General features: G+C 58.6%; 1 protein-coding gene across 1 annotated transcript in view; it reads right to left on the bottom strand.

Annotated features, from left to right (window-relative positions):
• The window catches only part of PKD1L1 (polycystin 1 like 1, transient receptor potential channel interacting), a gene marked incomplete at both ends in the record, with an annotated part of 54,009 nt that overhangs the window by 33,392 nt on the left and 7,287 nt on the right, over positions 1 to 13,330 (bottom strand). The window contains 12 exons of the mRNA XM_081102014.1: positions 312 to 423; positions 1,112 to 1,232; positions 1,516 to 1,658; positions 2,571 to 2,648; positions 3,820 to 3,996; positions 6,398 to 6,463; positions 7,162 to 7,464; positions 8,912 to 9,069; positions 9,785 to 10,006; positions 10,474 to 10,655; positions 11,204 to 11,410; positions 13,055 to 13,187. Coding sequence (XP_080958140.1) covers positions 312 to 423; positions 1,112 to 1,232; positions 1,516 to 1,658; positions 2,571 to 2,648; positions 3,820 to 3,996; positions 6,398 to 6,463; positions 7,162 to 7,464; positions 8,912 to 9,069; positions 9,785 to 10,006; positions 10,474 to 10,655; positions 11,204 to 11,410; positions 13,055 to 13,187 — 1,902 coding nt within the window. The remainder of the gene's footprint in view (positions 1 to 311; positions 424 to 1,111; positions 1,233 to 1,515; positions 1,659 to 2,570; positions 2,649 to 3,819; positions 3,997 to 6,397; positions 6,464 to 7,161; positions 7,465 to 8,911; positions 9,070 to 9,784; positions 10,007 to 10,473; positions 10,656 to 11,203; positions 11,411 to 13,054; positions 13,188 to 13,330) is intronic.

Below are 13,330 nucleotides of genomic sequence, written 5' to 3'. Positions count from 1 at the left end.
AGGGCTGGGGCTGGAGGGAGGAAACTGGGTGGGGGCAGGGATGGGACCAATGAGAACAAGGACTGTGGAATCGATGAAATGTCCTTGTCTGGCAACTCTAAGTGTAGGAAACCCAAGGATGTGTGCACTGCAGACAGGTGAACCCCATGGTATATGAGTGACACCCCATGAAGAGTGAGCTGTGCGAAGAAAGACGACGAGCAGTGCAGTCCCGGAGCGCAAGCGGGAAGCCCGCGCAGACGTCGGGGACTGGGCTGCAGGTGCCACCAAGTACCCCACGGAGGCAGCTGGGGACACAGAGCCTCACTCACACATCCTCGCCGGGGCAGCGGTCCCCATGGAGACGGGGCAGCACAGTCACGGCCACGGCACAGGGCTGCGTCTGGGAGCCGTCACCATCGGTGATCACAGTGGACACCAGGACTGGAAGGGACAAGCAGAGGTCAGCGCCTGTGTCGGCAGAGAAACTTCTTCAAACGCAATGGCAAGGGAGAGACAGAGCCCAGAGGGTCAGTCCCGACGCCACTGGCCCATCTGTGTGCTGGGCGGTGACGGGACCTCCAGGAGGCAGAGCTGAGGCAACTACACACGGATCAGGGCAGGGAGGGGGGTGCCTGCGTAGCCGGGAGGGAAGCAGCCCGCAAAATGGGGTGGGGGCAGGCAGCCGTCGTGCGGAGGGTCAGGAAATGAGTCATGGCTCACACGCTCACTCCCTGTCACTGGCCTGCACTGTGTACCTGCGGCAGCAAGATGCCAGGGTGACCAGGACCGCCCCTGTCTCAACCTCCCTGCCTACTCAGGACTACAGTCAAGTTAAAAACGTGGTGAGTGCCGAGCGGGCAAGGCCAGGGAGGGGTCCGCAGACCCCGAGGAGCAGGTCCAGGCTGGTACTGCTGGAACCAGGGCCGAGGGAGGGCAGGGCTACGGCAGGTCCAGACGAAGGCGTGGAGAACCCCACTGAAGTAATTTATGCACAGACATGGGCATGGCAGGAAGCAGCTTTTGGGGGACTCAGGAACTCCTTCCTGTGACAGGGCCAGGGTTTGTGGTGGGGGCCCTGCTGGGGAGGCGGAGCGGAGTTCTGCCCACCATCTGTCTGTCCGGGACTCACCTTGATAACCGTCCACGGGCTCCCCAGCTGGCAGTGCAAAGTAGTGCTGGGTGTCTGTCCCACGGTACAGGGTGCACTTGGAGGCGTTTCCTATCTGGTAACCGAACTCATAGCGGAAGTCCTGCGATCCGTTCCGTAGTGAAGGAAAGAGCACAGGTGAGCAAACAGCATTACCCCCAGTAAGTCCTCACACCCCGTCCTCACCCACCCGAGGTCAGGCACAGATGGGCTGGGGCAGGTACACGCGGCTGTGTCTGTCACTCGCGGCCGTGGGCCCTCCTGGCCGGGACCTGGGACAGTCACAGATGCACAGAGTCGGGGGGATGAGGACACTCGCACCCCCAGCGTTTCATCAGAGGCAGATGGGGTCTATCCTTCAGGACAGACGGGGTCTGCGTGCTCACCGGTCTCCCCGACGTGCAGAAGACGCTGAAGACGGTGTCTGCCTCGAGGCCACGGTGGGGCTGCACCTGGCAGGCCACATCCCGTGGAGCCTGGTTGACGGTCACATACAGCTGAGCCTTCCCTAGAAAGCTGTGCCCCGAAGCTGCAGAGAGAGGGGGTGGCACCTGCATGCTGGGAACCAAAGGCAGCCCCGGAGGTTCCCAAAGCGCAGACCGTGTGGCCCCCAGATCTGCAGCTTTGGTGTTGCTGTGACCTTGATAGACCGCGACCCTGGGCCACCCCAACCTGCTGGGTCAGACCCAGAGGGACCGGCAACCTGCGCCAGCACCTGTCTCAAGGGATGCTGGGCCCGGGACCCCTGCCATGCGGCACCCACTGATGCAGCACTATTTGGGTGCCCAAGACCCTGAGAGATTGGTGGACGGACGAGACCTGGGAGCCAGACAACAGCCTCGCCGGCAGAATCCACCCCCAGCAAACCAGACCCTCCACTCCCGCTGTGTGCAGCCCTGTCCGGAATACGCAAGTATCGCTGCTGACTCTACAGCACTGATAGGGTTTATATTTGGCTTCTATAAGCTGCACTGATACTGTAAATGTTTCCTGTGATGCCACACAGCATTCAAAATCAATGTCATAAATAAGTATAGTACAGTGGGGCCTTGACTTACGAGTGTCCCGACTAACGAGTTTTTTGAGATACCAGCTGTCTCTCCGCAGATTTTTTGCATTGAGTTGATAGAGTAATTTGAGTTAATGAGCTCCTTAACGAGCTCGGTCTCGGAACGAATTAAACTCGTAAGTCAAGGCCCCACTGTATTCTCTAAACTGCATAAAACGATTGTTTCCCAATGACTAAACATTTCATTTTCCATTACCCTGAAATGATAATTCTCATGCATAAAGTTGTTTTTTACTTTCGATGTCTTTTTCTTGAAATAAATTACAGGCACGAGTTACATGTGTTAAATTGTATAAAACTCCGAGGACGCTGACCCTCATCCTAACAGCAGGCACGCGGCTCAGCTCCCCGCCAGGCCCAGGGGCCACCTACCCACCACTGCTTGCAGGACATATGTCTCTCCAGGGCGCAGTGAGTGCGGCTTCACTGTCACCGTCTGTCCCGTGACCCCTGCGGAAAAGGAGGGGCGGGGACCACTCGTCAGGGCACCCCAAGGGCAGCAGCTCAGACACACCCTTCCTCGGCCACTGCGGATGAAGGAGGCAAAGAGGTCCCATTAGCCCTGCTTGTCTCACCTGGAAAGGCCACGTCTGTTTGTTACCTCCGGCCCCTTATTACAAAGCACGAAGCTCATCTCTGCTCCTGCTCAACAGAGTCAAACGGAGCCCAGTCCAGGGGCCGGTCAGAAGGCCCTCGCCTCCCAGGAAGGAGAGGACTCTGGGAAGAACGCTGTCCATGTGTTTTGAGGAGGCCCCTCAACCAAGTGGGTCCCTTTCAAACGACATCCTAGTTCAGTGGTCGGCAAACTGCGGCTCGCGAGCCACAGGCGGCTCTTTGGCCCCTTGAGTGTGGCTCTTCCTAAGCCTTAGGAGGACCCTGATTAAGTTAATAACACTGTACCTACCTATAGAGTTTAAGTTTAAAAAATTTGGCTCTCAAAAGAAATTTCAATCACTGTCCTGTTGATATTTGGCTCTGTGGACTAATGCATTTGCCGACCACTGGCCTAGTGTCTGCAGGAGCAGGAAGGACTCCTGGACCCGAGCGAGACTGCGGACCACGGGGCCCGAGATCTCAAAGACAGAGGCTCACTCAGCCGCCGCCATGCTCCTGGGGCAGCGTCCTGCACTCAGTCTGCAGGCCCGGGGCCCACACCCCAGCAGGCGCACCCACACCCGGGGAGGCGCACCCACACCCTGGGAGGCACACACACACCCGGGGAGGCACACACACCCGGGGAGGCACACACACCCCCGGGGGGCGCACACACACACCCAGGGAGGTGCACACACACCCAGGGAGGCGCACACACACCCGGGGAGGTGCACACACACCCAGGGAGGTGCACACACACCCCGGCAGGCATACAGGATGCGTGCACGAGAGGGCGGCACTGTCCTCTGCGCCTGTGCCTGCTCAGCAGCCTCTTCCCTCTACTTTGCAAAAGGGGGGGACACCCGCAGGCCTGTGGCCACTGAGGGACGAGCACAACTAAAGAGGCATCGTGACCCCCAGTCTGTCTCTAGTCCAAGGAGAAGGCCCAGGAGAAATGGGGGGAGGGGGAGATTGGTGTCGGAACCTCTGCGACCACTAAGGTTCCAGGGCAGAGGGGCGCTCGTACCGGACACGGTGTAGCCCTGAAAAACGGCTCGGCTCACGGGGGACTTGGGCCAGTCGACCAGGAGTGCAGGCCAGGCACTGGCGGTCGGGAGGAAGGGGCCCACCAGGTTGTCCCCATCCCCACGGCTCCCGTCCTCACTGGCACTGGGTCCTGACGCTGAGAGGTGCATGCTGGTCCCTAGGAGACACGCCGGGTCAGGGATGGCGGAGACAAAGGTGGCCATGGTTCCCTTAAAGTGCTAGTGGTTCAAGGCTGAGATCAGTGCTGCCCACTCTCTCGGGACCCGCTTGTCTAAACGTCTCCGACGGCACATAGGACGAATGTCGCCTCGCACGATCAGTGGCTCCGCGGCATTTCCTCAGCTCACATGTGCTTGGGTCACTGCCAGGAGTGAGTCTACAGGAAACACCACGGCAGATGGAGTGGACCCTGCCATGTGGACGTCTAGGTGAGGATGTCGGGAAACACTCGAGGAGACACACCACGAGCAGAGGAAAGCCGGTGACAGAAGTGCTCTGGGGAGACAGAGCAGGCACACAGAGTGGCTGGGACGGGCCATTCTAGGGCTGGGTGGGCAGCCCGGGGGAGAGGCTCAGACAGAGGGAATGGGCTTTAGAAAAAGCTGCTCAGGGAGGGTCTGGGTGTGGCTGGAGGGGAGCAGGGAAGAAGAGATGAGACCTCAGCTCCCTCCGTCGTCCCCCGTGTGGGCCCTGGGAGGCAGGCCTGGCGTGCTGGGCCGGGCTGGGTGTGTGAGGTGACTGGGCCGCGGGCCTGGGCAGAGAGACAATGTCTGTCTGTCCAGCAGGGGGAGGGTGCCAGGCTTGCTCAGGAAACGCCGACTTCGGACTCCAAACAAATGCCGTTAAACAAGGTGAAATGATAAAGTGGATCCATGTTGGGGTTAGAAGGACTGAACCATCAGGAGGAGTGACTTGTGAGCGCAGGCCTTTCCCTCATTCAACGTTATTTATGAAGCGCCTGCTGGGAGTGTGAAGTGCGCCCCTCACGGGCCTGGGGGAGCAGAAGGAGCATGGGGTGGTCAGAGGAACCAGCATCCAGGCTGATCAGGGGGACGGCCAAAGAGCACAGCACAGTAAGTCATAAACAAAGGGCTCACTGACCACGCATCTGGTCATGCGGTAGACAAGTCACTCTCGCTCACTCAATATTCATTCAACAAACAAACTGTCCGCGGCTGTGCATCTATTACGCATTGTTCATGGGCTGGATGAACCACTCTCTCCTGGTCATGCGTTGTCAGCGAGAACATGCGCACTGAGGGCCAACACAAGTGTACAGCTGCCTTGGAAACCTTCCCTTCCCAGACAAGAGGGAGCTAAAGGAGTTCGTCGCCAACAAACCGGTGTTACAAGAAACTTAAAGGAACTTCTTTAAAAGAAGAAGGAAAAAAAAAGATCAAACTATAAATAATAAAGGGCCAGCAACTCTACTTCTGGGTGCTTATCTGAAGAAACCCAAACACTATTCAAAGAGACGTGTACACTCCTGTAGTCACTGCAGTGTTTTTACAGGAGCCAAGGCATGCACGCAACCGAGTGCCCAGCAGTAGACGCGCATATAGGATGGAATATGACTCGGCCGTAGGAAAGGGTGAAATCTTGCCATTTGTGACAGCATGGAGGGACCTCAAGGGTACTGTGTTGAGTGAAATAAGTCAGACAGAGAAAGATAAATACCATATAATTTCAATTATATGTGGAATCTAAAAAAACAAATGAACAGAAAGACTCATAGATACAGAGAACATACTGGTGGTTGCCAGAGGAGAGCGGTTGGGGGATGGGTGAAGAAGGTGAAGGGATTGAGAAGCACAGATTGGCCCTGGCCGGTGTTGCTCAGTGGATAGAGCACCGACCTGTGGACTCAAGAGTCCTGGGTTCGATTCCGGTCAAGGGCACATGCCCAGGTTGTGGGCTCTATCCCCAGTGGGGGCATGTAGGAGGCAGCCGATCAATGATTCTCTCTCATCATTGATGTTTCTATCTCTCTCTCTTTCCCTTCCTCTCTGAAGTAAATAAAAATATATTTTTAAAGAGAAGCACAGATTGGCTGTTATAAAATAGTCATGGGGCTATGAAGTACAGCACAGGGAATATAGTCAATAGTATTGTAATAGCTATGAATGGTGCCGGGTAGGTACTGGAAATATCAGGGGGACCACTTAGTAAAATATATAAATGTCTAATCACTATGGTGTGCACCTGAAATTAATGTCATATCCTGTCAACTAAAATGGAAAAATAAAAATTATTTTAAAACAGGAAACATGCCTTGCAGAGCAGAGTAAAGAGACAGAAAGAGCCCGAGGACAGGGGGGTGGGGGTACACACTCTGGGCTGGGGAGGGGCGGTGAGGTGAGGCCTGGGGAGGAGTGCCGAGGGAGGCCTGTTGGCAGATGCCACCCATGTCCGAGGACGGGAGAGGGGCAGTGTCGGGGCCTGGGCTCCCCAGCAGGTGAGCTGGAAACAGGGCCAGACCGTGCCACCCAAAGCAGCGCAGACTGCCCTCAGCCTTGGAGCACAGGGAGGGGTCTGGGTTCAGAGGAGAGCAGACTCACAGGCAGCCGGCTGCCGTCCTCTCGAGGGCACCGCTTCTTGGACGTCACTGTAATAGGCCTCAAAGTCTGCGTGAAGGACAGAATGAGAGCGTTTCCTGTAAACCCCGAGGGAGCACACACGTCGCCCTGGGCCACCTCAGGGCCCCAGCCCTGCTCTGCGGGCACAAAACCCCCAGAGGCCACGCCCAGCACATGGGAGAGTGGGGAGGCAGTCGCTGTCCCTGCTCCCCCAACGAGTAGGGCTCCGTGTGATTAGTTGGGGGGATGCCAAGGCCCAGAACTGTCCTCCAGGGGCCTCACTCTTGTCTCCCATGGGAGACACCGACAGGAGTGTCCGGCTGCCACTGTCACCTTTCTGTCCCCAGGCACTTCCCTCCTACACTTGAGGGGTTCATGGAGGCTCTCCCACCAACAACCCCAAGGCTGGGACTCTGGGGTGCAGCCCTTTGCCAGGGCACAGGACCATGACCCTGAGCGGCCACGCTGGATAGCATCAGGGAGGGACAGGAGGGGCAGGTGAGTGCTGGGCCAGAGCCTGGATCACTGACAAGGAATGTCTCTCACCTTCTAGGCACCGAAATAGCTCCTGTCCCACCTGAAAGCGGGGACACCGGGCACCCGTGGTCATTGGGGAGGAAGGATGAGGAGGTGGTGTGGGCAGAGCCTGGCTCAGTCGACTCTCCTGGGCCCGTCAGAGACGAACACCAGGCCCGGGGGGGCACCCCCAGGGCGAGGGCAGGTACCAGTGAGGGGACAGCACTTACCAGGGGGGTGAGGGGTTGGGCTCCCCGGGGACCCCTCGTCCCAGGGATCCCCTTCTGGGGCCACAGGGTCACCAGCAGCGGGAACTTGGGGTGCGGGGACCATGGACTCCGTGGAGGCTCTCCCCGTGGCTGAGAGGTCAGCCCGGCCCAGGGTCCAGGGCCGTGGCTCCCGTGCGAATGGCACAGGCGTGGCGTGGGGCTCTGCCCTACGTGGCCTCGGGGACCGTGGGTAGGACTCGGGAAGCTTCGACACAGACCCCAATCCTGAGGAGCCCAGCAGCCCCACGGTTCTGCAAAAGGGAACTTGAACACAGAAGACATTTGGTTTCTCTACGTGTACAGATTCCACGAGCATGTTCTGTCCCGAACAACCACCACATGAAAACTGCACGTAGAGGTGTCGCGGGGCAGCCCGGCTGCTGGGAGGCCGGCCCGTCCATCTCCCCTGGGTTCGCCTCCCACGGGCCCCGCCACACGCTCTGCACCCCACTGAAGCGTTCACAAGGATGCTAGAAACCTCTGGGCGCATGGAGCCTCTCCTGGCCCGCATTCACTGCCCGTGCCGCAGGACTTAGGAAACAGGGTCAAGAACAAGGAACAACTTTGCAAGGACATGGAAGTAGAGCCCACAGCCCTGTCAGCATCCCTGTCGCCACATGAGTCAGATTCTGTGAGAACAGGGCTGGGCCACACCCGAGAGGACGAGCGCCGGCCCTGGAGAAAGGGCAGCCACACGGTGACCCCGCGCCCTGGGACACTGAGTACAGGCTCGGCTTCAGACCCACACGGTCGCCGGCCAGATGGCACGCGACCCTCCGTGTCATCCTGTTCCTTCAACACAGGGCCACTCCCAGTGTGTAAGCTTCCCGTGGCGCCGAGGAAGCGTAAACACGTGAGGAGTGTGGGCGGCACCGCCCTGCTGAGGGCCGCACAGCCAGCTCAGAACACAGCCCCTCTGCTGTCCGGTCCCCGTGGCCCCCGCACGACATCACCCCCGGCCCAAAGCCAGGAGCCTGCCACCCACGCCCGCGCCCGCCACCAGGGCTGTGTTCCCACATGTGACTTCTCGTGACTTTGCCTCCTTGCAAAGTCTTAGGACCCACATTTTCCACCCAAGAAAAGAGTCTCAGAGCAGTGCTCCCATCACAGCCGGTGTGCGGAGCGAGGACCACCTTCCACGGCTCTTGGTCTCACGAGTGGCCCCGAGGACAGCAGGAGGGGAGGGACAATGGCCCCAGCAGAGTGGTGGGGGCGTGTGCTATTTCAAAGCGCTCAGTGCGTTTGTCACCCGGGAGAGCTGCCCCAGTGGGTACAGCGCAGCCCAGGCTGAGAGCAGCAGCTGAGGCTCCTCATCTCGGCTGTCACCGCCGCCCTCCCAAGTGTGAAGCCAGGAGGGACTGGGGACGAATAGCTCATGGCCGAGACCAGACACGTTGGGTCAAACCAATTAGATCTCACACATTTTAGCAATCTCAAAATAACCGCTCCGCCAACAAAGCCAAGCATCGCATGCCCTCACTTGCTCGGCTCAGCGGGTAGAGCGTCAGCCTGTGGACGGAAGGAGTCCAGGTTTGATTCTGGTCAAGGGCACATGCCTCGGTTGCAGGCTCAATCCCCAGCCCAGGTCAGGTGCTTGCAGGAGGCAACCAGTCGATGTGTCTCTCTCGCATCCGTGTTTCTCTCTGTCTCTCCCTCTCCCTGCCACTCCCTCTCCCTAAAAAAATAAAATGAAAACGAAGCTGGTCTGTACCTTCCTCTCTGCCCCTTCCTGTCGCGTTGACCAAAAAGAGGTCCCAGGAGTAAGAGAGGGCCGCCTCCTCGCAGTCTTCACAAGCCGCCCGCAGCGAAAGCTCCTCGTTCCAGTTCACAGGGACGCCCCGGAATGTCTCCCAGGAGATGTGCACGCGCCTGCAACGTGCAAACCGGGCCGGAGCTCCAGAAAACAGGGCGAGACGCTCTGGCCGCATTTTCCAGGTCAGGTTTGTTCAGATCACCTGGTCCCGGGGGCCGATGCACCACCTCACCCCACCGCTCAGGGAGGCTCTGGAGCTCGCCCAGCGCAGGCTGTGACCACGAGGTGTTTTTACACAAGTAACTGCCCAGACCTCCTGCAGGGCCCAGGGACGGAGGCCGCCTGCCCGGTGTCCCGTGGAGCTGAGGGCACTAGGCGGCACCCACCCCCGCCCACCAGGAGGCCAGAGCAGCTGTGGCACACGCCGACCTGCATTCAGGGTCAGGGGCTGGGCGTGGCCCTCGGTGCCCGTGGCCTCCGTGACGTCACACTCAGCTGACAGGTGCCTCCCCCCTGTGGGCCCATGGTGCCCAGTGGCGCCTGGAGGCCAGGACAGAGGCCCTGAGACACTCAGCCTCTGTGCCCTCGGCCCTGGGCCCTGGAGCCAACCCCGTCCCCAGGCAGCTGCTAGGAGGCGAGGGCACCTCCCCCTTGGAGCCCCACGTCAGCACAGCGGGTCGGTGTCTGAGCCCATCTCCCACGCGCACAGTGGGTTTGTCGGTATCTGAGCCCATCTCCCACGCGTACACAGTGGTTTCTTTGGTGGCTCCCACCCCCAGCCTGGCTTGGGGCACCCAGATGGGCATTATGGGGCAGCAGGGCAGCTGGCACCTGAGCGCCACGTCGGGGAGGGTGGACAGGAACACCTGCGCCTCGGAAGAGTTCCGGCCGTGGCTGGACACTGTCAATGTCACAAGAAACTGGTCGTAGCCACTGCTGAGAGAGTCCGCTGCGAAGGACAGGGTGGGCGCCCCGGCATCCGGGCTGCGTGGAGAGGGCCCAGTGAAGCAGGGGCGGCCGGGGGCACTGGCTGGGGTGCACGCCCAGTGATACCTGTGGGGAAGCGATGGAGGGGCTGACGTGCCGGGTCTGGTCAGTTAGCGACCGTGGTGTCACCAAGTGGCTTTCCTGGGGGGCCTGCCAGGGAGCAGCGGATGGTTCTCAGGGATGCATGTTCCAGGTTCCCGACATGGACGGTGTCAGTGGAGTGTGGACAGTGTCCATGGCAGGACACTGGGTCAGGCACCCAGGGATGGGGAGTGGGTGGAGATGAGGACCAAGGCCTGAGCCCAGGGACCCGACATTGAGGGACCCAGCACATAGAGGCTACTCGTGTTTATTTCTGCCCCTTTCCAAAGCTCCCTTACATTTTGATCCTAAATGAAACACTACTTTGATAAAAGTATAAGTCCTTAAAATTGTGTAGATTATAACTCAGCGCCCCAGAGCTGAGTGTGGAGAGGGCAGAGGAGGAGAAAGGCTGGGATGAGGAGGAGGGGCCCCACAGCCCCAGTGCTCACCTGAGAGTGGCCCCGGGCCTGTCGGGGTCGTAGGACAGGGACCCCCTGAGGACCATGGTAGACAAGGGGGTCCTGGGGACGAACAGGTGTGTGCCCTCAGAGATCACGCTGACAGGTGCCCGGGCACGCACCTCCACTCCCACGGAATAGTTGCTGTGCACGGGACTGCCTCGCACCTGCACCTGGAACGTAGGCAACAAGGGGGCATCTGTGAGGCAGGCAGGGTGCCCACTAGAGACAGAGGGGCTGGAGTCTGGGAGCAGCAGGCCCACTGGGGACAGAGGGGCTGGAGTCTTAGAGCAGCAGGCCCACTGGGGACAGAGGGGCTGGAGTCTTAGAGCAGCAGGCCCACTGGGGACAGAGGGGCTGGGGCACAGGAGCAGGAGGCCCACTGGGGACAGAGGGGCTGGGGTACAGGAGCAGAAGCATTTTCCTCTCCGTGTGTGTTAACATGAAGCTGGGGTTCTGGGCCTGGGGACATAAGAACACCCAACTATTCCCTGGTTTATAACCTCTCTGCCGACAGTAAATTTTCTCATGGTGTTGATTTTGTTTAGCTTACCCTTGCTTAAACTCCCTTTCTAACCCCAAACATATCATGGCCTTAAAGGAATGCCCGGGATTTAAGAGAACCCTCCTCTGGGACAGACCGGTCCGGGTCCCAGGGTCTCTGAGGCTGATGGGAAGGGAGCATGAGCTTGGGCAGGTGCCGCCGCCAGCTGCCGCCCACCTGGGCCAGCGCAGTGTAGTTCCCGGGTTCCAGGAAGTAGTGGGGGACAGTGAAGGTCTGCCTGTGGGTGCTGATGGCAGGAGGCAGGGGCACCAGCGACCCCGCCGAGTTGGTGAGGCTCCAGCTGTAGGAGAGGCCTTGGGAGATGTCACAGAGAATGGCGGCTTCGAAGGTCACTCCCAGGGTCACAGGCTGGGACCGCCACACCTGCGAGAGGAGAAAGATGTCTCGTTAGAAATGCGTCTACCTGGTCCAGAGGAGGTGGCTCAAGACGCAGGACTTCAGCTCTGTGTCTGTGTGATCACAGTCAGTGAGAATAAAGACTTACACACTCGACGAGAAAAACCCCTATAAGCATAAATTAATGGGAAAATATGAAAGGAAAAGGTCAATAGATTTGAATATATAAACATTTTAAACTTTGAATATAAAAATATTATTTAAAAAAGCAATCAGAGAAAAAGGGAAATCATTTGCAAAATATATGACAGGGTTAATATTTAAAATCAATAGAAAATTTTCAAAGTCTCCAACAGAAAACCGAGCAACTGATCATTGGAAACCGAGCAATTGATCCCTGGAAACAAAAGAAAGTAACCGCATTTCAAACAAGTAACATAGAATGAAGACGTGTTTCAAGTGACCTTAAGATACAGCATTTTGAGGCTCTAGTCCAAGCATGTCAAACCCGAAGGCTAACACGGGCCAAATAAGCGAGGTGTGCGGCCCACGGGCGTCTGGAGCACTGAGAGACGATGTCGACAGCCCATGGAACCACGGAACAAAACATTCCCGAGGGCTGTCCTTCAGGTGGAGCGCAAGTGCAGATCCTGCCCAGGGGACCGAACGCCCACGCTGGCCACAGGTGCAGGGCGCCCCCTGGAGGACTTTTAGGGAAGCTCTCCCGTTGAAACTAAAGAACTGAGTCTGGAGCTGGGAAGTAGGACTTTAAACAACACCTTGGTATTTGTTGCAAACAACTTTACCTTCGGCTTTCTTTAAGTGACTCTAGTCGTTACCGAAATTACTTTACAATTGTGCTTATTGTTTCTATCCTGGATATGAGCGATCCCAGCATTTGTCACTTCACAGCCCAGATTTGTGGGCACCTAATACTGAGATGCTGATTCTTACCCCAGTGATCATAACACACAAAACTAGGAAATGCCTGGGGCGGGAGTCGGCTCTGAGAGGCTGACATGTGGGCCAGGCTTCTCCAGGCCCAGGGAGCTGTGAGGTCCTGGGGCTCGGGACCCGGAGGGAGAATCCCACGGAAAGGCCACGGGCCCTGGCCTGGCCCTGGGCGTGTCTGTGCTCCCTCATCTCCCTGGCCACATCGGGGCAGGAGGCGCCCGACCTGAGACTCGGGCCCAGCGACCAGCCTCTTGCTAGAAGCCACAGAGAGCTCCTGGCAAATGCAGCCACGCCACAGGCTCCCGTGCGTCTGTGTGGGCACTCTGACCCTAAAAAGGGGAAGTTGCTCCAAGTCAGAAGCCTCAAGGGGTAAAAGGACTAGAAAGCAGCCCTAGTTTTGTACCCACAGCAGGTGCTCACCAAGCAAATGACCACCTCCCGGCTCTCCTTTCTCCTGAACACGCTCCAGCTCCTAGCACAGGGGTCTTACCAGCTCGTCCAGATGCCCTGAGCCGAACTCCGAGTAATGGGCGAATGGAGGCAGACTCAGAGGCCTGAGGCAGGCGTGTCCCTCCCTGGGGCCGGTCGACTCCGGGACCTCGGGAGCCCTCCCAGGTGCCCTCATGACCAACGCAGGGGGCTGACCTGGAGGAGCGCCCCTACTCGCCCCCCCTCCCCGGAGAAAGGCTGACTTTGGTCAGTGACTGCAGGCCTTACCTGCACCTGCCCCGGCCCCATGTTCTTCACAGGGGGCGGCTGGCAGGGCCTGCGCACGACGAAAAGGCGCTTCCTCAGGGAGACGGTGCTGACGGCATTGAAGGCGACGACCTCAACCGTGAACTCTCCTTCCCTGGGAGGAGACAAGCACAAACACGGAGACACAGAGTCCACCCAGGCCAGCGGCCCTTCATCCTCACACCCAGCAGGTCTGTGTGGTCACGGTCAGGAGGCCATCCCAGAGGCCACCATGCCCATCCATAGGCAGCTGCCCGC

The sequence above is a fragment of the Myotis nattereri genome (assembly GCF_964212035.1).
Source record: "Myotis nattereri genome assembly, chromosome: 11".
Taxonomy (NCBI): Eukaryota; Metazoa; Chordata; class Mammalia; order Chiroptera; family Vespertilionidae; genus Myotis; species Myotis nattereri.
Note: the sequence above shows the minus strand (reverse complement) of the source record. Positions and strands in the feature narration are given on the sequence as shown.